The sequence below is a fragment of the Castor canadensis genome, chromosome 5 (genome assembly GCF_047511655.1).
Source record: "Castor canadensis chromosome 5, mCasCan1.hap1v2, whole genome shotgun sequence".
Lineage (NCBI taxonomy): Eukaryota > Metazoa > Chordata > Mammalia > Rodentia > Castoridae > Castor > Castor canadensis.
In genome coordinates this window covers 137,428,475-137,451,162 of record NC_133390.1, presented here as the reverse complement: position 1 = coordinate 137,451,162, position 22,688 = coordinate 137,428,475, and the positions used below count along the sequence as shown (strand labels likewise).

At 43.0% G+C, this 22,688-nt stretch overlaps 1 protein-coding gene across 5 annotated transcripts in view; it reads left to right on the top strand.

Moving 5' to 3' along the window:
• Rin2 (Ras and Rab interactor 2) overlaps nucleotides 1-22,688 on the top strand; it is a 210,304-nt gene that overhangs the window by 166,148 nt on the left and 21,468 nt on the right. For all 5 annotated transcript variants that reach the window (XM_020170611.2, XM_074074247.1, XM_074074246.1 and 2 more), the window contains 5 exons: nucleotides 902-1,094; nucleotides 2,619-2,730; nucleotides 5,642-5,714; nucleotides 11,430-11,521; nucleotides 14,882-16,015. In XM_020170611.2, coding sequence (XP_020026200.1) covers nucleotides 902-1,094; nucleotides 2,619-2,730; nucleotides 5,642-5,714; nucleotides 11,430-11,521; nucleotides 14,882-16,015 — 1,604 coding nt within the window. The remainder of the gene's footprint in view (nucleotides 1-901; nucleotides 1,095-2,618; nucleotides 2,731-5,641; nucleotides 5,715-11,429; nucleotides 11,522-14,881; nucleotides 16,016-22,688) is intronic.

Here is a 22,688-nt window from a genome sequence, read left to right as displayed (position 1 = left end):
GGTTTCAGTATTTTTACAATGTTGTACAATCAACACCATGATCCAATTCCACAACATTTCTGTCACCTCCAAAAGAAACTTGGTACCAGTCTCTTCTGGTCCCCTTCTCTATTATCTGTCAATCACTGATCTACTCTCTAGGGATCTGCCTGTTCTGACCTCTTCATGTAAATGGAGTCATATAATACATGGTCTTGTATGCCTGCCTTCTTTCACTTTGCATAGTATTTTCAAGGTTTATCCAGGTGCTAGCATGTCTTAGTAATTCATTCCTTCTTCTAGCTGAATAATACTCTTTTGTAAGGATAGACCACATTTACTTTATCTACCATCATTGATAGACAGTTGGGTTATTTCCACTCCAGGGACACTGAGAATAATGTCACTGATTTTGCCATTTCACTGTGATGTTTTATTATACATAATGTTCTTCATTTTCAGAAGAAATGAAATCCAATCATTCAGGTGCAAAATGAATATATGCAGGTGCATTTTGCCTTTGGAGGGGCTGTATTCATGCTTTAGTGGATGCTGTTGAGCATTAAAACCTCATGGTTGCCATATATAGAATTTAACATTTAGGCTTCTGTCCTCATAGTCAGAAATGTTTTATGCTTAAAGACAAAGCCTGAAATAAGCAATATTTAGAGTGCTTAGGACCTTCTGAAAATGGGATTAAAATAGAGGGTTGGATCTGTTGAATACAAAGTGTTCTCTTTAATAGTAGGGATTTATATGGTAAAATAAACATCTGTCTGTCCTCAACGCCTTTAGTGTTGAGGGGGAGACAATAAGGTGGTGACCCCAGAATGGTACACATGCTATGCCTGGTCTGCTCTGCTCTATGAGCCTATAGGAAATTAGCAGCAGCCATTGACCCCTGCTTTTCTTTTTCTCCTAGCATGGTAAGACACAAGGATGATGGTTATTCAGAGGAGAAAGATGTAAAGACCTGTCCCCGGGACTCTGGCTATGACAGCCTCTCCAACAGGCTCAGCATCTTGGACCGGCTTCTGCACACCCACCCCATATGGCTGCAGCTGAGTCTGAGTGAGGAGGAGGCAGCAGAAATCCTGCAGTCCCAGCCTCCAGGGGTAAGACTCAGACCCTCATGAGACAGGGCTGATGCTGTCTTAAAGAGAAATGCTGGGAATTACTTCCTGGAAGTTCTTCATGGCTTTTAGAAAGCATTGTTCCCAGAGTGTACTTGGTTATAGTGAAGGGAAATTCTGGAAACTACAGAGGCAAATCCAGAAACAGAACTCTTCATAATTTGTCTTTCTGTCTTCATCTGCTCAGTTACCATGGAAAGTACAGGGTTCAGTAGGGCACCTATGTAAGCAGGAGGAGCTGGGCTTGACCTTTTGAGAATGGATACTGAGGATAAGCCTGGTTCTGGAGTCCTCAGTTACCCTTACTGCTCTCTTTCATTCTGAGCCTGGAAACCCTCCAGGATCCAGGCATCAACTTAGAACCCAACCTTCAAAAGTGAGTTCTACATCCTCATAGTTGTCTACTCTGGCTGCTGATGTAGTGCTTTTTTTCTTTGCCTGTCTCAGTGGCTTTCCATATGAATCAAAGTCTGATTCAGTTTCTTCAGCTACTGTCTATCCAAGACTACAGTCTCCTCTAAGCAAGACCAATCCACAGGGCTGGGGATGTAACTTAGTGATAGAACATTTGCTTAGCGTGTACAAGGCTCTGGGTTCCATGGTTCCATCTCCAGCATGTGCACATGCGCGCACACACACACGTACACACACAATAGAACAACAAAACAAACAAACCAAACCATGCCATGAGTCTATACAAGTTCCTAAAAACAAAAAAAGCAGTTATTCAATGTTTGGTATCTGACATTGGCATCTGATTGGTGGTGGTGTCTGATATGCTAGCCTCTTGTTCCATGTGACTATTTAAATCCTCCTAAATTAAAATAACTAAAATTAGAAATTCAGTTCCTCAGTTTCATTAGCCACATCTTCATTGCTCATGAGCCATTCTGGCTACCATATTGGATAGCAAAGAATACAGGACATTTCCAAACGGAGCAGCCATTTTTTTGTCTTCAGAAGATTGCTGCCATCATATTATCTCATTTTTCAAGAGAAGCTGAAACTCAGATTTTAATGTAAAAACTAAAAATACAAAACAGCTCCTGCTTTTTCACTATTGGCAATAAATTCAAACTCCTATCTTAATTATACCATGAGACAGATGAACCAGTGGTCCCTACCTCGCCCTATGGTTTAGCCATGTTATCTGTGTTTAGAATTTAAGTTTCATCAACCAAGATGCCTATATGCAATGGGGGCTTGAGAGTGTGTACCACAGGTTTTCACCACACTGAAAACACTTCTGCAGACTAAGGGAGCTCTCAGGTGCGTGGAGAAGGCTGGGTCAAAGGGAAAGTAGATTTCCTTGAAGCCAGTTATCAACAGAGAGCTCTTCAGCCTGCTCTCAGAACTTTCTCTGGCAATAGAGGGGCCTGTGCTGAGTCATGTAGTTCTTCTGGGAAGGAGGTTCTATTCACAGACATATGGGGTAAGGGAAATCATATGCCCAGGTTCCAACCTTCTAGAAATTTCCTGAACTTGATTTTTTCTTCTTGCCACTAGATCTTTCTGGTTCGTAAATCTACCAAAATGCAGAAGAAGGTCCTCTCCCTTCGCCTGCCCTGTGAATTTGGAGCCCCACTCAAGGAGTTTGCCATAAAGGAAAGCACATACAGTAAGTGATGGTCAGGACTGAGTTCATGTGAAGGCCTCAAATCTCATGGCAGGAGCCTGGTTTTTGAGATGGACAGACAGACAGAATGTTAGGGACTGAGTCCTGGCACTGAATGACCTACCTCAGAAGCTTTGCTTTTCTCATCAGAGCAATGGAGTGATGGTAACCTCTGAGTTGTTCACAGTGTCCATCCTACTGATAGGCGCATGGTAAGGGTTTAATGGTTACTGGCATCCCTGCCCCTTCCCCAGTTAGGGAGAGTGTGGGTTTGGTCCCCAGGTTTATGGATGACTAAGCTGTCACAGGAAGGACTGCAGCCACAGAGCCTTTTCACAGGATCTAATGCTAAAACGTGTGCCTTCACATCTCTGGGAGTAAATAATCCTCTAGCAGACAGCTCCCTCAGGCACTGACTGTGCAGTCTTCCATGAAATGCAGCTTATCAGGGCAGAATCTAGGCTGCTGGGTAAATTACTGGCAGAAGTTGTAAGGGGAGATGGTGTTCAGCAGCACTGGTTTTCTTTCTGCTGTTCTATGGTTGCTCTCTACCTTCAGTCATTGGAAATGTGAAGCGTAAGGAGGCCAAGTTTTTAAATAAAAAAGGGAACATGCAGTTCTGATGTACTGCCAGTCTCCAAGAAAGGATCAGAAGGTGGGTCTGCACACCAAAGAGGTTAGAGGCTTCTGCACATGTCAGGTTTACAAGCTGAGGGATGAAGGTCAGAGAGGCAAGTTTGGAAGCAGGTCTGGAACCAGTGTTCTCACTTGCTTCTCCATCTCCCCCTAACCCTGCCTTTGTTTCTGCATTTGAAGAAACCCAAGGTAATGAGGTCAATTTAAGGACAGAGGTGAGATTTATACTCAGTGCAGAGGTCAGTCTTCCTGAGCCAAATGACCTTTCATTGAATCTGTAGTGGGTACATTTCTAGCAGAGATCAAACCTGCCATTCTTGGTGATCTACTTCCTGTTGAAGTGTAAACATAGAACTCACAAAGTCAAGGATTTCAGAGAAACCTGTCCATCTGAGCAGACAGAACCTGGCCAATAATACATATGAGAAGGTAATCCAAAGATGCATTTCAGACCCATTGTTTTAAAGATACTGAATTTATATTAAGTGGATTAATGATGAATTTTAAGTTGATTAAATGATCCTGAATTGACTTTTGAAAGTCTGCTGGCTAAGCAGTGATAGATCGTATAGATATGTGGTTTGTTTGTTTACTTGTTTGTTTGGGGAGGGTCTCACTGTGTGGCCCTGGCTGGTCTGGAAATTACAATCCTCCTGCCTTCAGGAGTGTTGGGATTACAGGTATGCGCCCATGCCCAGCATAAATCTTACTGGTTTGTAAATCCCTTCTAATATCCAAAGTTCACCATGATGAGGTGGCCTGGAAGCCTCTTCCCTCTTTCGCTTCTAGAAGCACAGTCAGTGTTTGTGAAATCTTCCTCATGTTCATTGAGGTCCTTGTGGCCCGAGATTTTGCCTTCCTAATATAATAGAGGGAAGCTCAGTAGCTTCCCTAATCCTCTCCGGTGACTTCGAGAGATTGGAAGAGCTAGTTTGGGCAAAGCGTTAACCTGGGCGTAACTTGTTTCCTCAGGCCTTGGTCCCATCATGATGGAACCTTCCTGACCAGGTCCTTTCTTACTACAGATGGAAGGGCTTACTACAAAAAAACATATTTTCATTATTTGTAGACAATGAGGGTTTAGTTTTAAAAGCTACTTCATGTCTTTATACAGTACTTTCAAATAAATTATTTAATTTGTCTCCTCTGGGAGACAAAGTCTTATGACTGTTCATTTTATAGATGATAAAAGTGAGTTTCAGAGAAGTTAGCCCACCCAAAACAGATTCCCTGTACTGAACACTAGAGACTGTGACCCACATGTGTGCTTGTTGCTTCTGTGTATATGTCTGTCTGTGACAGTATATGTTTAGAAGGCTAGCTGTGTTTCAGAGTACTACAAAGATACAAGTAAGCGAAATGATACAAAATAAGCAAAGCAAATAAGGGTATGGAGGTTTTGTTGTTGTTTGGTTTTTGTTTGTTGGCTGTATTGGGTTTGAACATAGGGCTTTCAGCTTGCCAGGAGGCCCTCTATTGCTTGAGCCACACCTCCAGTCCTGAAGTGTTTTCAAGAAGGGAATAAAAAGTGTCCGTGATTGAGTATATCTTCGTAACACTGTGTGTATTTGGAATAACAATTGAGTAGAATTTCAGCAAGGTTGTTGGCAGAAGCATGGGGATTTGAGGTTGAGCCACTCTCTGTTCCACCACTTGGGAGATAGACAAAATGAACACAGCTTTTTTCCCGAGTGCATCTTCCATTCAGAAACTTGTGCAATGAGGTCACCTGGGAGGACGTGGCTTTAGAGTCTTTCATCTTGAATTTAACCAAAACCTGATTTCTAGGAGTTTTGAACCATCCCCCAGGTTCCATGTCCCTCTGCCCTGTGCCTTCGTCAGTGGGACCCTGGTTTTGCAAAAAGGAGTGTGGCCCAGGAGGCCCATGGTCAAGGGCAGTGTGGGCCTTGCCTTAGTCCTGCTGGTGGCCTCTCACTGTAGCCAGACTGTCTTCTTGCCTATGCCCAATGTTGTGCTCCAGACTTTTAAACAAAGAGCATTGTGCAACTCAAGTTTGTCTGGTGTGTTTACCAAGCATTGAGCATGTGCACAGCATGAGTCAAGGGATGAGGCTCTCGGTCTCCCGACTGTTTACCGCCTGCATCTGGCAGTCTGACTGTTTACGGTCGTGCATCCTCTTTGCAGCTGGTTCTGATAAGCCACACAGTAGTTCATTTCAGGGACTGAGCTGGTCCCACGCATGCTGCCTTAGAAAGCCCTTCCTTCCCCAGACACACTGAGGGAGACTCAGCTGGTTTCTGGAATCTCTCTTTTCCAGCCTTTTCCCTGGAAGGCTCAGGAATCAGTTTTGCGGATTTATTCCGGCTCATTGCTTTCTACTGCATCAGCAGGTAAGGCCTGTTTATCTCTTATGATTTCAATCACCTGCTTGGTTTGTGTGATGTAATATTGATTTGAGCCGGAAGGAGGGATCTGGGAGGCTGGCCACCTACTAGATGTTGGAGGAAGGATTGGCTGCTTAAGTAAAATGTTCACCAAGTCCATGGACCAGGCTGCAGATGGAAACAACTAGCCACCCCTCCAGAAACTTCTCATTAACATTATTATTTCTTCAAGCTGTTCCCAAGGTTGTTGTCAGCTAGACTCATCAAGCAGGAAGCACACACACAAATACGCACATGTGCACACGTACACAAAGAGAGAGAAAGGAGCCAATGATGCAAACTTAGAATGTTTCAAGGTCCCTGATAATGGTTTTGAGAATTCTCCAGGGGATGGAGACCATTCTACAAATGTGGCTTCCTTAAACCAACCATAAATCTTACACAGTTATTCTTCAGGCCAACTGGATGCTTGTGTTCTGTTCATAACTGAAGAAATTGTTTTAGTCTACATGAAATTAAGCCCCAAATCAACAGTGTCAAGATTATGTGAGCTGTAGAAAGCTTTTCATTATTATTATTATTATTATTATTGGTGTTTTCTTTTCCTTCTAGCAATAACAGCATTTCAAACCCAGTGTTCTCACAGTAATTAAGAAACGAAACACTTGTTACCTTCAGAGATGAGCATTCCTTCTCTTGCTGGCAGAGCTCAATTGGCTTCTTTGGTTTTTCTGTTTGCTCACTGCAGCGATACAGGGAAATATATTACCACAGTTGTTTCCAAAGGTCACTCCTTGCAGCTAACTCACACTGAAGCTGAGAATTTCATTTGGGTTATGTTTGTTTTTGTTTAATTTAGGGTTAGTTTTTCCTCAGAGACTGAGTAAGAATGTGGCACAAAGCTCCATTCTAAGAAAGAACTCTGTGCCTGATAGCACTTGCTTATACCTTGAGGCATTCTCCTTTTAGAAGCAACATTCCTCATTGCTCATAGCGCACCCATATGCTCTAATTGAAAGTACGATGTAACTGCTCTTCTAAAAGCAGCTTACTAACAAGGTTTAGAATGCAGCGCAAAGCTCCATTCTAAGAAAGAACTCTGTGCCTGATAGCACTTGCTTTTACCTGGAAACAACATTCCTTGTTTTTGACTCAGTCCTGCCTGGGACAGTCACTAAGATCTCCAGGGTACTGAAGCTGCACAGTAAATGTCCTGAGGAAGAGGATTCACTTCCAGAGGGATAATTCAGCGCTGCTCACCAGCAGGAAGAAAATTAGAGCTTCTCCTAGAATTGACCAGGGCCCTCTAGGCCTCTCCCACGGGGGTGCCACCTGCTTGCCAGGGTTGGGTCATAATCCCTCAAGCCTATGAGAAGAAATTGCTTGTAAACATCCAAGAACAACCAGTACAACTACTTATAATGAATAACTTTAGATTAAGAGAATGAAACATTACTTAGATGAATAATGCCACTGTTTCTTTTTATTTGGCATTTTAAAATTTGAAATAAAATTTTTTAAAATAAATGTTACTAGTAAAATAATATGTTACTAGCTCACATATACATATAATCACTCTGCATGCTATAGCCACTAAACGCAGACTAAAGTGCTATGTTTGCAGTGTGCATACCACCCAAATGATGTGCAAAGTCATTTTACACAAAGATGAGCCTTTTCAAGTAAAGTCCAGAACAGAACAAAGTACAATCTTTTTTCAATGAACATGGTAATTTCATTCGTGACCATTCAAGTTTGTATTAAAATTGTGCAAAAACTGCCTCATAAGGAAGACTTTGAGACAGTTCAATTCTTTGTTGCAGTGCTGTCCCAAGAAAATGAGAGTATCTTAGGGTTTGCTATCCCCAAACCCTAAGCACTAAAAGTCAGGAGCAACCCAAATGATATGAAACTGCTACCTCTGCCTTAAACAAAAAGGAAAATGCAGGACAGCATTTCCTTCATCTCCACCTCCCACCCCACCTCACCTCATGCCAAGGACCTGCACCTGGTCTGCTCTAAAGCCAACCAGATCAGAGGAGACTATTTCAGTGCTCACGTCAGCCAGAGGTGAAGTTGGCTGGTGTTTACTCTCCATAGTTTGCCTGTTGGTAATTATACTGAGGTTGGGAAAGAGCCTCACACCCATGAAACATTACTTGGCAGCCACACAGAACAGATATCATCTGTCCCCTTCAAGTTCAAAGCACACTCGAATACCTGCTGTCCAGGACTGTCTGATGATTAAAGGACATACAGTATAGGAAAGCCTTTGGAAATTACAGAGCATGATACCCACTTACGGTGTTCACAGAAAAACCTCAGTGTTGACATTTTGCAGCTAGAAGGGCCTGAGATTAATTTTCCTGTTTTTTTCCAAAATGTAAGAGGAGTTGATGTTTTCATTTCTCTTTTAATGTTACTCAGCTGTGTTCTTGGTTCTTAAGACCCAGTCTTAAGGAAACATTTGAAATCTTTCAAGTTGGTTGTTGGTATTACAAGTATATTCTAATAGCGAGTTGGATTCTCTCACAGAGGGTGTCCAGTATGCATGGACAAGGAATTCATAGACAGGTAGGCCCACGACTTGCCACATTGGGATGGCTCAACAGAAGGCACAATTGGAAGCCAGGCATGGTGGCGTTGGTCTGTAACCATAGCTACTTGGGACGTTGAGATTTGGAGGATTGCAGTTCAAGATGAATTGCAAAAAGTTTATGAGACCCCATCTCAATCAACAGCTGGACATGATGGTGCATGCTTGTCATCCCAGCTATTATAGAAGCCAAAAATAAGAGGATTACAGTCCAGGCCAGCCCAAGCAAAAAAGAGAGGCTCTATCTCCAAAATAACCAAAGCAAAAGGGGCTTGAGGAGTGGCTCAAGTGGTAGTGCACCTGCCTAGCAAATGCAAAGCCCTGAGTTCAAACCTCAGTACTGCCAAAAAAGAAAGAAAAGAAAGCACAATTGGGAACACAAGTAGTGACTGCAGCTGGCTACTAATGCTTTGCAGCTCTTGTCACTCAGGTGCAGTCAAAGCAGTGTGGAGAACTGCCTGTCACACTAGAATCACTTGCCACCTGTTAAAATGCAGAGTCCGTTCTTGGGGTCTGTGTGGTACTGCCATCCTGCATGTCCAGCAAGCTCCTGAGTGATGAGGATGTTCCTGCTGCTGGTCTTCAGACTACACTTTGAGTATTGAGGGGATAGAGAAAATAACAATTGGGAGCGCGGGGATCTTCTAAATCTATGCTGGGCACCATATGTACATTAATCTTCATGGATCCCCATAAACTAGGATGGAGAAGCCGCTGAGGCTCAGAGACATTGGGGCACCTGCCTACAGTCATTAAATCAAAAGCAGCAGATAGGGGGTTTGAACCAGGCCACCTCGATGCCAAAGCTCATATTTTCCCACTACACTCTGCCACTTAGATGCACCTTGAGATCCAACACAGCTGGTTCCAACCTCCACTTCACTCCGCAGGCTTTGTGACAGCATGCCAAGGACCTTACCTGTCTATGACGTTGTATGATTCTGACTCCATAGAATGGGGCATCATGGCTTCCTCCTAGCATTGGCATGTAGGCCCCACGGGAGTTAAAGGGCCAGGTGCAGTGCAATAATAGTTGTCAAATAATGTTAGTTCCTGCTCCTTTAGAAATGCAACATATAGAGGAGATGAAATAAATCTAGACCACACATGTATTTAAACTCTTAGGTGACACATTTATATGTAAAATGATGGCTTTATTTTGTCTTATGCAAGCTATAAGATTGGGACCCTCTCTTTAATAGGCTGTAAGTGAGCAGGAAGTGTCCCCATGTATGTGTGTCAATAAGGACTCATGTACAACATCTAATTTGATCTAGTAGATCAAAGCTTATAACCATCCATTAACAAATGGCAGATGTTATTTCCTGTCATATGTCATTATGAAAACCCCAAACAAGTCAGGTGATGTTTAAACTCCAGGCACTGTCCTGAGCCAGGCAAAAGCTTAAGGTAGGTTGGCTTTGTTGCACTGGCTTTTCTCCCAAATTGGCCGAAGAAATGGGATTTTAATTCAGTGGGTCCATCGATGTGAACTTGTATTTGCAGGATACTTTGGTATTGCAAAGTCCTGCCTTCTGTTATTGTTCATTCGGATTGTAGTGAGGGTCACTGCCCCTGCCAGGTCACGTAGCAGCTGCTGTCCCCTGAAGCTCCACCTGCTTCATCTCAGACAGATACAAGTGGACACAGAAGGGAATGCTCACAACATCTGGGGGAGAGATGAAAAGGTCTCATGGAATCAGGTGATCTGGGCTGGACATTCTCAGAAAAACAACCTCCTGACTTCATGTGAGCTGCATAGTAGAGCTTTTGTGACACTATGAAGTATCAAAACATCCATATTTTTGTTCTTTTCCTTAATTTTACGACTTGTTTATTCATTGTAAACAGCTTCAAGGGTTCCAAAATTGTCTAGTCATCCAGATTTAATCTGGTTGCCTAATCTTACCAAAAACAACAGGTCATTTGGTATAGTTATTTTCTTCAATGGAAATTTTCAGGACATTTTCGTAATAACAGAATACAAGCAGAAGCTCCAGGTTTTATCCCTCCCTAACTGTACCCCAACCACAGTGGCTGTGGTTCATACATGCCAACCCTCTCCTACCCCAGGGCCTTTTCACCTGCTGCTTCCTCTGCTTGCGGTATTCTTCCCCACATGGTCTCTTTCCTGGCCATCTATTGATCTTCAAGTATCACCTGTTTGGGAACCCTTGTCTGCCCAAATATCACCCTCAAATACTCTTTCATGTATAACCTTTATTAATGGCACTTTCTATATATGTCCCATTCTACAAATTTATTTTATAAATTGCATATTTATTTATCCTCTCTTGCAGTGAAAGGAAACCCTATGCAGACTTCGGTGTTTTATTTCTAGCCCTGGAACATATAACATCTAGGCATATCCTACATGGTCATAAACATTAGTCAAATGAATGAAAGAATAATGCTTTTTTTAAACCAATCCCACCACCTTAGAATTGCCTTCAAAGAATGGTCCAGGGCCCAGCAGCACTCATTGCCTGGGAGCTTGGCAGAAATGCAGAATCTCCAGCTCCACCCAGACCTCCTGAATCCAAGTATGCAATATAACAAGACTCCTAGGAATTCCTGTGTACATTAAAGTTGGAAAAATTTTTCCTTAAAAACACAGGGCAGAGTTTTGTCTTCCATACACAAAGGACAATGTGCAGCCTCCAGTTGGAAAATGTCACAAGTGATATCAGCAGACATTCACGGAGCACCTGCCATGTGTAAGGCGATGGAATTTAGGATTGCACATTCCTGTCCAGGGAGTTGGAGTCTAACATTCAGATAGGCATCTAGCAAATTAGTGCCTACTGTTTTTTAGGTGTGATAGACCTACCAACATAGTCAGCAATTCTGATAGTAACTACATACCTTTAGCTACCCAGCAGGGAGATTGGTCCTCACTGTGTACCCCAAAACCATGGGGGCCTTGTCTCTTGGCCTCCCTGAGTGTGCTAATGAAGATAAGGATGGAAAGCATTGAATCCTGTCATTAGTAAAGAGACATTCTGTGGTGTGGTGTCTACTTTGGATGTTTTAAACAGTAAGCTAAAACATCTCAAGCATGAACATGAATGCAAGCAATAGGAGCTGGGCACGTATAAACATTCTCTTTTTTTCTGAAATATTAGGGATGTGCTGCCGTTCACCTTGAAGTTGCCTTATGCCATTTCAACAGCCAAGACTGAGGCTCAGCTTGAAGAACTAGCCCAGCTGGGACTAAGTAAGTGGGTTCCCCTGCCCAGCTCTGTCTTAAAATGAGTCCATGGGACTAGCTAATGCTACCTTGCTATGTCAAAAAGAATCCTCACCTCCAATGGCAAAATCCAGCACTGAGGTGCATGAGGACCTGAAATCACACATTCTGGGATTCTTTTCCTAAGTCCAAATGTTCAGCCAACCCTCAAAAACTGGGTCTGGTTTTGTCTGGGTACCCTCAAATCTCCCTAGCTTCTCCTGTCAGTGGTTTAGGACCAACCAAGTATTGAAAGCCTATCATAATGTAGACACCTGTGAGCTGTTGCTGGGCAAAGAAAATTCCAGGGTGCTGCAAGCTTTTTATTTTTGAGTAGCACATGGGCATGGATGCCATTTCTGTGCTCTGAGGAATTTGACAATGAAAGCATCTTAAGTAACATCTGCCTCACTTCCCCTTTTACTACTGAATTCCCGCCTTGCTATTCTGGGTCACATCCCTTACCCTGCCAAGGATCCTTGCTCTGGCAGCTGGAACTAGCTCCTCCCTTTCACCCCTTTGCTGAGGCTTCCCAACCTCCCACAGTTCTGCTGGGCAGAGGCTGACACCAGATCAGGACACACAACTCACCCGGTTCAACTTCTTTGTCCCACTTCCCTGGGGATTCTGTGAGACTTTTTAAGTTTGGCTAAAATTTTTCTTCTGGATGGAAAGGGGAAATTTTCTTTTAGACTTCCGTCTTTGGATAAGTTAATAATCACACCACAGTATTGGAATGGAAGTTTGGGATTTTGAAGCCCTAGTATCAGAATTCCTAGAACCTAAGAAACTGTAATATTTACCTAAAACATTGAATATATATATATATAATATATATATATATATATATATTATATATATATATATTATATATATATATTATATATATATATATATTATATATATTCCCCCTTTGTCATATTTTTCTCTAATCTGAAGAACTTGTTTTGAAGTGGGTATCTTTTCTTAGTGGGCCTCCCTCATTCACAGAGAAGCTGGAGGAAGCTCCGCATTCCCTTCTGAAATTTTAATTGCTTCAAAAGGATTGCCACATGTGTCTGAGGCCTTTCTGGGTAGTAGGATTGGGAAAGAGAATCCTGGAAAAAAAAATGGCAGAGTAATGAAAATGTCCCTATTTAAAAGTAGTTCCTTCTCTTGCAACAAAGTCCTACACCCCTTTGAAGAGAGATTGAAATACTTCCTGAAGTTAATATAATCAGATAGATTATAGTCCTTTGTGGTGTATGCTGGGTATCAAACCCAGGGCCTTGCACATACCAGGCAAGTGCTCTGCCCCCGAGCTACATCCCACCACCTGATTACAAGGCCTCTTGAAGACATGCACCAGGTCTCCCTTTTCTCTGGTGACCTCCATCCCCTTAGCTCTAGTTTGGTGGTCAACATGCAGTGTATGCTTAGCATGGGGGCTGAAGGACTGGAATATCAATGACAGTGCCTGTGCCTTGCAAAGATAAAGGCAAAAGTAGCTTGCACTAGTGGGCACTAACTAACCAGAAGTGAATGTGGTCTAATGAGTATATATTCAATTTGTTATTCTTAATGTACCCATTACCCATTTGGGGTGGAGATGGCACATTTTAAATTTCTGTACCCCATTTATTCATTCATACAACAAATATTTCTTAAAAGTCTACTTGAAGGTTAATAAGATCTTTCCTTCTCTGATTAATAAGGCTCCTAGTCTACAAAGGAGATACACGTACATTAAGTGTTCTAAGCCTTGTAAGGTCTTGCAAGGTCTTACAACCATGACAGTAGAAATCCAAACAGGATCCAAAGAACCAAGGATCAGTTAGTTCCTCCAAAACCTGCTGTGTTAGCCAACAGAAACATAAGCAAGCCCTAGTGTAATTTAAATTTTTCTAGCGGCCACATTTAAAAAGGACTGGTGTTAAACTAATTTAAATAATTTATTGTATTTAATGCAATGCATCCAAAATATTATCATTTCAACATGTAATCAGTATAAGAAATCCAAAAAAAGTATTCATGATATACTTTATATTCTGTTTTTTTGTACAAGGTGTCTGAAATCCAGTATTTGTTGTATACTTACATCTCCATTCAGGCCCTAAACTTACATCAGAAATATGTGATCTGTATTTAGAATTTAAAAAGTAGATTCTCATAAGCAAGTTCTAAACATACTTAAATGCTTGTAATGAATTGAGGTATCTATTTTAAATTTTAAATTGATTGATATGAACAAAAATTCAATACTCAGTTTCTGAAAAATGCACCATTTTTCAGGTATTCAGTAGCCACCTGTGGCTGTTTACTCTTGGGTTGAATGGCCCAGAAGTAGAAGGAAGGGAAGGGAAGGAAGGATATAAGAAAGCCCTCATAAATGAAGGAGATGACACAGACACCAGCATCGGGCTTGTCACCACACAGACAGGGCAGAACCAGGCTCCCAATGCAAGCTTCTCCTCCAGCCCCTCTGTGACCAGCCATTCTGGGCCCATAGGAAAGAAACACAGGTAAAGCAAATACACTGAGAGAGAGAAATATACAGACAGAGAAACCTATTCCAAGTGGAAATTATAACACATATTTATCCCTATCACGGCCTCCCTTGGTTTGCATGGAAAACAGAGACTCTTGTGTAAGAGAAGACTCAGGTAGTACAGACACAATAAACACTCCGTACTACTCCAAAATCGGCCTTAGTAAGGAGGTTGTAGATAAGTGATGGAGACTGCACTTAACATTTGCATAAGCTTGCTGCCTTTTTTTTTTTTTTTTTTTTTTTTTTTTTGCTGATGGGACCCATGAGTGTAGTTTTCCTCTTCTTTGGGTTTTAATGCTGAATGTGTAAAACCCCAAGCAGATTGAGTAACATCCTCCAGGCCCAGCTGCTGATCCTACGGATTAAATGGGAACTTGAAGGCCCAATTCCTTGGCTGGAAGCCTTCACGGAGGGCATCCCAGGAGAAGTTGATTGGAAAGGGTGGTGTTGCTTTCTGAACTGACTGGGTTTTTAGAAAGCAAGCCCCAGAGCCCAGATGGCCTTTTCTGAGCTTATACTGTAACCATTCCAGTTCTTTTTTTCCTTCTGACTTACCTGTGAGAAGGGTGGGACCTGGGTGTCTTGGCTGAGACAACATTTCTCAAGGACTTAGAAGGTTACAGGACCCTGGAGCCTTCCTGCCAGCCCAGAGCTGGGCCTGGCAAGCCTTTCTGCCCTTGCCGGTAAGGGAATGCAATAAATGCAAAAATTTTTTAAAAGGTGCCTTGTCCCTACAGTGTGTGGTTTTTTAAATTTGTGAAGGAATGGCCTGAGTGTACTATATTTACATTCTTGTGTTCACTGATAATGACTTTCAGATTTTTGGAGCTCCTCAGCTGACAACAAACCCCCAAACCCTCCACCTCCCCATAGGCCTCTCTCCTCCGACCACATCTGCCCTGCCTCCTTGCGTCAGCTCTGCCTTATAAATGGAGTGCATTCTATAAAAACCAGGACGCCTTCGGAGCTGGAGTGCAGCCAGACCAACGGAGCCTTGTGTTTTATTAATCCTCTTTTCTTGAAAGTGCACAGCCAGGACCTCAGTGGAGGCCTGAAGCGGCCGAGTACAAGGACTCCCAACGCGAATGGCACCGAGAGGCCTCGGTCCCCCCCACCCAGGCCCCCGCCACCCGCTATTAATAGTCTCTATACAAGCCCTCGGCTGTCCAGGACTGAAACCCAAACGAGCATGCCAGAAACAGTCAACCATAACAAACATGGGAACGTAGCTCAGCTTGGAAGAAAACCAACTCCCATCCCTCCACCCCGCCTGAAGAAGCAGGCTTCTTTTCTGGAAGCGGAAGGCAGCGCAAAGACCTTGACCGCCAGTCGGCCGGGCCTGAGCCGGGAACTGGAGCTGGGCACAGCTGGCAGTGCAGGTGGAGCCCCGCCTGAGGACGTCCCCGGGGATTGCACAAGGGCCCAGCCTCCCAGCTCTGAATCACCACGGCCCCCGTGCCATGGAGGCAGGCAGAGGCTGAGCGACATGAGCATTTCCACTTCCTCCTCTGACTCGCTGGAGTTCGACCGGAGCATGCCTCTGTATGGCTACGAGGCGGACACCAACAGCAGCCTGGAGGACTATGAAGAGAGCGACCAGGAGACCATGGCTCCCCCCATCAAGTCCAAAAAGAAAAGGAACAGCTCCTTTGTGCTGCCCAAGCTCGTCAAGTCCCAGCTTCGAAAGATGAGCGGGGTGTTCAGTTCCTTTATGACCCCCGAGAAGAGGATGGTCCGCAGGATCGCTGAGCTGTCCCGGGACAAATGCACCTATTTCGGGTGCCTGGTGCAAGACTACGTGAGCTTCCTGCAGGAAAACAAGGAATGCCACGTGTCCAGCACTGACATGCTGCAGACCATCCGGCAGTTCATGACCCAGGTCAAGAACTATTTGTCTCAGAGCTCCGAGCTGGACCCCCCCATTGAATCGCTGATCCCAGAAGACCAAATTGGTAAGTGCCCTTTTTTTTTTTCTTTCTTTTTTCAAATATAGAATCTGTAACTTTGTCAGACAGCGCACCCTGTTAGTTGTTTTGGATAAGGTTACTCTGAAGTTCAAAATGACACAGCCTTGATTTGAATGGGAAAAAAAATCAATTTATGAAGGTTGCTGCTGCAAGTCCCTGCTTCAGAATGTTTTCAGGAGAGAATAGTTGGAATGGCGAAGTGATTCCTTCAGGGATGAAGTCTGTGCCACTTTGGATGGTGAGAGTTGCCTCTGCTGTGGTGCTTTGTGCAGGCTACATCTGTTGTGTGGTTTCTGAAAGTGCATCTCTGCAGGCTGGATACTCAATAGACAGGTACTCTTCTGAGAGGCAGTGGCTATTTTGTTCTGCTCTGTTTAGGAAGTAAATTTTTTACAGAGGCATAGCATATGTTCAGAGTGCAACGATCAGATCAGAGCAATGAGTTTCTACCTTGAGCACACCTGTGAACATGCGCTAGCTCAGTAAGCAGAACCAGACCAGTATTCAGGGACCCTGGGAACCATCCTGGCCCCCTGGGTAACCCCCCTGCTGGCTTTTTGTCCCACAGAGTTCCGTACAGGACATTGTTCTGGAATAAGAAAAAAGAAACAAATTTATTTGGTATACCTTTAAAATAAATAATAAGGTTTGGAGGTCACCTGAAAGGCATTTCCTCCAAAGTCAAGGGAAATACTTTATAACCTCATTGAAGGGCTGCATTATTAATAGTTACTTTGGCAAGTAGCTTGCCAGGGCAAATGTGAGTTTGGCAAGCAGTCTTTTTTCCAGGGACAGAATATTGAAGGGTTTTTTGGGTTTGTTTTAATTTTGGAAGGTTGGCTCTAAAAGGTTAATTTCAGAGACTTCGTTCAGTAGGCAGAAGCCGCCAAAAACTTCCAAACATTTCCAGGCAATTCAGAAGTTAAAGCCAAATTTCTTCTTTCTGATTGAGTCTGTTTGTTGAAAATAGTAAACAGTGTGGGGTAGAGTAGTGTCTCTCTCTCTCTCTCTCTCTTTCTCTCTCTCTCTCTCTCTCTCTCTCTCTCTCTCTCTCTCTCTCTCTCTCCTCTCTCTCCTCTCTCCTTTAAGTGAGTTTGAGCAGCTCTTTGATTTGCTCACAATGGAATCAAAGCCTTGTTTGTTTTCTTGCCTTGGTTTGACTGAGCCTGAGTTGATGGGGCGTGGTTAGAGCTAGGGTGTTGCTAAAGTCAGTGGCTAAAGGAATGTGTGTCTTTGTGACATGCCTTCGAATTGAAAAGGCTTGGCAGAAGAGCCACATAAGCTGTCTCTTTCCTCCAACCTCCCAGACCCTTCTCTCAGAGGAGACCAGCTCTGACTTAACATTAACAGGAACCATGACCTGCATGAAAAGCTTCCTCTCTCGGTTGGTGGGTAGCCAGCAGGCGCTGATGTCAGGCCTGAGCTATGTGTAGGCAGTGCCAGCCAGCCCACAGAGAAGGGGTTCCTGAGGGTACAGGGCCTTGGCCTTTGCTTCCCTGCTGATGTTGTAAGTACCAATCCAAGGCAGTCCTGGGAGGGTCTCCTGGCAGTCCCTTTTGTAATTAAGTTCACATATAGTATTTGCTCTTAGAGCTCAAGGGCTCATTTTCTCCAGAAACATGCTGAAAATTATACACATCACTGCTGCAGACGATGCACCTTTTAATTTAAAATCTAGGTCCTAATGAGAAGGAAAGCTGACATCTGTGGAGCCTATCATAGGAGCCGGGCAGCCTGTCCAAGCTGTTTTAGTGAGTCCTCACCTCCCTCCTGTGAAAGAGGCATCTGCATCCCTTATGGGATGGAGGAATGTCTGGTAGAGCCATTTTCCCCAAGGCCACACCAGCTGGTAGCTAGCAAGTGTAGTACTTGAATTTCTGTGGAATCACAAGCCCCTGTTTTCCTAACCTAACCCTTCTGCTACTGCTTGTATTATGTTTTGTCATCATAAGTTAAGGGGTATTGTAATAGGTCACAACCCCTCTGTTGAGTTGTGGACGTGACCTCCAGAAACATTGCCATGCTTTTGTGCTGGTTGGTTGATTTTGTTTTGTTGAGCTAGGGTCTCCCTGTTTTGCCCAAGCTGACCTCAAACTCCTAAACTCCAGCAATCCTCCTGCCTCAGCCTCCAGAAGAGCTAGGACTACAGACATGCACCACCATACCCAGCCTGGTTTTGTTTTGTTTTAATATTTGCCTTAAAGCAGACAGCTTTTCCTATTGCTTCACCAATGAAAACATCATTCTGTTTTGAAAGTATAGTGAAAGTTCTGATCTTTTGGAAAGAAAGGGGAAGGCAAGCAGATTAGAGGTCAACCTGAGAATCTCATCACAGGGCAGGAAAGATGTAGGCCTAATTATTAGAAAGGTCTGTCCCCTTAGAAGTACAAGTAACTAGACTAAGACTCTAAGCAGAACACAGACTTGACCCAGTTGTCTATGTTTTCCATATTCCTACACGAAGGGCTCAGAGGCATACTGTGGACTTGTTAATACAGTGACACTTTTGATACTCCATAACTCAAGCTTGCTGTATTTCAGTAGATACTGTTCCTGTACTGAAAATTCAGGATCAGAGGCCAACACTTACAGAATTATGTCCAGAAAGTGATATCAGGTACATAGGGGAGCATGCATTCATCCCAGATCTTCTTGTCCTTGTGTGTTCATTCCCACCACATCCACCTCCTGGGAGGAATACCAGAGAGTCTTCACTTAAATGCTATCCCCAGAATCTCAAGTCTCAAATTTGTTCTGAACAGGTGTCTCCTAATGCTTGTAGGCTTTTCAAGAAAGCCAGTTGGGTTTCCCTGCTTTAAAAGAATCTAGTTCTATCTTCCTTTCCCATCACTTCTGGAGACATAGCTCTGAACTAGGAGACAAAAATTCTAATTTAAAGACTAAATTTATAGAATGTTCATCTTGAAGTCAAGGAAGAAGGAGGAGGCATTTCACTGGTATAACTCCTATAGAATTAGAGCCACATTCATAAGTGGAAAGTGACCATTTGAATTCATGCATATGGATCTCTTTAGTGTGTAGAGATGGTGCTAATCTGTCTTCTTCAGAGGGTGGTTCTTTATGCAACTAAGAATCACCTTCATTCTGCCCATTGGGCTTCCCTTTGGAAAGCTGCCTCCTACCTTCATCCCTCTAAGGTAGTACATGGAAGAACAAACCAATGTTTTACCAACAAGTGGACATAGGTTTCAGGCCCTACACAAAGCCCTGGGATCAGTTTTTTCATTTGTAGAGTGAAGTAGACTCATTACTGGTGTCCCATGCTGTGATGTGCAGGTGCATGTGACATTACTTGTTACTCCTTATTAGTGGGTTTTCATGTCATACCATTCTTGCATTGGTCTTTTTCCACCAATGGGAGAGATTTGTCCAAAATCTCTGGTAAAGAAATCTCCATTTTGTAAAACTGGTTGCATTGTTTGGTTGTTTAAATTTTAGTAAAAGATATTTTTGGCGATGCTTCAATTTGAACTCAGGGCCTCATGCCTGCTAGGTAGACACTCTTACCACTTAAGCCACTCCACCAGTCCTTTTTTTTTTTGATGGGTTTTTTCAAGACAGGGTCTCTTGGACTATTTGGTGAACTGTTTGCCCAGGGCTGGCTTTGAACTGTGATCCTTCTGATCTCTGCCTCCTGAGTAGCTAGAATTACAGCCATGAGTCACCAGGGCCCAGCAAAGAATTTTATTTTTGACTTGACATCAGTCTTGGAAAACCCCTCTCTTTTCAAGTTTTGCTTCAAAGAAAACAAAATTTCTCCAGCTCCAAAAATATTAGCAATCCCAAATTTTCTATTTCATTCAAACTGTTTGCTACACTTTCCACAGTGATTTAAAATTATCACCTATTCACATTCCATTCAATAGTGAAAAACAAGACTATATTGTTTTTTTTAATTGCTGTCATCTGAAATGTGTTTTCTTGAAAGAGCATTTTAATTACTTGAAAAAGTATCATTAAATTCAGTTCCCATGTGTTTCAAAGAGCATACCAATTTACCTCTCCAAATTTTTGTTTTGTTTTGTTTTTTAATAGAGAAATTATACTGAAAATATGGCAGGTCACCAGAGAATAAAGCATGCATGAAAAGGGGGATTAAGAGCCAGGCACAGAGGTACACTTTTGTAATCCCAGCTATTCAGGAGGCTAAAGCAAGACGATCTCTTGAGCCAAGGAGTTCAAGGTCAACCTCTGCAATATAGTGAGACCCTTCACCCTTCCCCCAGAAAGAGGGAATGGGAGGAGTTTTATGTGATTCTTTAGAAGTTAACAGTCATAACTGCTTTGATTTGGATCAGGTTTTTGTTTGATTTTAGTGAATATTTAAGGTGGCTCAAACTCTAATATCTACTATGATTTAAATTTTTTTAACTCACAATTTGATGAATCTCTGAATTATCCGTCTTGGTTTTCTTTTGTTACAGTACTGGGGTTTGTACTTAGGGCCTTCGTGTGTGTGTGTGTGTGTGTGTGTGTGTGTGTGTGTGTGTGTGTGTGTGTGTGAGAGAGAGAGAGAGAGAGAGAGAAAAAGAGAGAGAGAGAGAGGCAGAATTTTTTTTTGAGATAGGGTCTCATGAACTATTTTCCTGGACTGGCTTCGAACTGTGATCCTCCTGATCTCTGCCTCCTGAGTAGCTAGGATTACAGACGTGAGCCACTGTCATCCGGCTATATCTGCCTTGTTTTAAAAGAGATGTGACTTGAGAGGCATGTTAGTGCCAAATTGAGATTAAAACCTTGAATCTTTCTGGTGGAGTGGCTCAGGCGATAGATTGCCTGCCTAGCAAGCAAAAAGCCCTGAGTTCAAACCCCAGTACCACCAAAAAAAATCTTGATTCTTCTGATCGAGTCCTTGTGATCCTACTGCTTGAAAAACAGCAATGTCCTCCAGTTAACAATTGCTAGAGAAATGGGAGAAAGATTGGGCTCTTGTGTTATGTGAAAAGAATGCCTACACAACTTCTGAAAATAGACTGAAGACCACAGGAGGAAGCACCTTATTACTTTAGGCATCAGAATTGGGTCAATTAGATTATATAGGCCACAAGGAGGTTCCCAGCCCTGGAGCTGAGGATCCTTGACCATGAGTCACTGACTCCAAGATACCCAACCAAGGAGCTCAGTAATTCACAAAGCCTCTGCTCAGAGGTGTGTGAAGGGTGGGAGGGACAGACAGCATCACAAAACAAGTCATGGCTGTGCTTGAGTATTTCCTGATACATTCCTAACCTCTTCCTGCCTCCCAGATGGGAAACAGACCAGGTTAAAGAAATTAAGGAACATGACTGGGGATGGGGTACCGAAGATGCTGTGATGATTAAGTGAAAGCATTAGAATTGTTAGGGCTTTGATGTGACTTTCCACCACTCTACTCCTAGCAAAAGGATGGTCCCAACTGGCTGTCTCTGGGAATCAGATACCCCCCAGATGGAGCCCTCACTGGCCCACAGGTCTGACTCATCGCCCTGCTGCACAAGCCCAGTATCACAACACTGCCCAACACTACTTGCTCCTCTCAGTTCAATGCCCACTTTGGAGAGTCTCAGTTATTATCAAAGCCCAGAAGAAGTCACAGGACCATTTCATCTGTAGAGTCAAAGAGTCAATATTCACTGCATAGGGTCATCCTTTAGCATTCATTAGGGGATTGATTCCAGGACCCCTTTGGGTACCAAAATCTGAGATGTTCAGGTCCCTTATATAAAATGGTTAAGTATCTTATCTAACATGTAAACATCCTCCTCTATTCTTTAAATCATTTCTAGATTACTTGCAATATCTAATGCAATATAAATGCTTTGTATATAGTTGTTATATTTTTGCTTCTGTCTTTTATTGTTGTGGGATGTTTTTCCCAAAATATTTCCAGTCAGCAGTTGGTTCATGGATGCAGGACATGAAGATACAAAGGACAGACTTTACTGTGTTTTTAATGGAACTCAGTGAAAGCACTTTTATATGTAGAATCCCCTTTAATCCTCTTAACATGTCAGGAGGCCCTGTTTATTATACCCATTTTTATAGATGAGGAAACAAAAGTTTAGAACAGTCACATTATGACGCAAATAGGACTGACACCAGCATGTGTGGTATCCCTTTTCCAACACCCGTCTTGGTTAGTAATGGCTGCCTTTCTCGTCTGAAGAGGATGGAGGACCATAGAGGTGAAGCTACATCATACCAGAAGGTGCCTGGTACCCATAGGGCTCTCCTTGATTGCCTGGACAAGGTCATGTTGTTCTGCCCTGTAAGATTAAATGTTCCCTTCTTTTCCTACAATTTAGAAGCAAGTCACCAAGCACCGACCATACTCGAACAGTGAATTAAGCTCCACCCTACCCCTAAAAGAAGGGACGATAGCAATAATCTTTAGAATTCTTCCCTAGGAAATTTGTTTCTTCTTCTCTTCTGCCCTTGTTTTTGCTAGCCTTTTACTAGAGGGCACTGAAGTCAGCCCAACCAATTCCTGATGTAAGTTCCTACTTGAATATTACCTTTCCTTGTGCGTGATGACCTTCATTGAAGCCCACCAAAATGAGCAAATACAAGTGACTGACAGCCACAGTGATTATCATCTTTATATTGGCAGTAGTAGAATCACCCTTAGAATGACAAAGCATCCATATTATTATTTGCT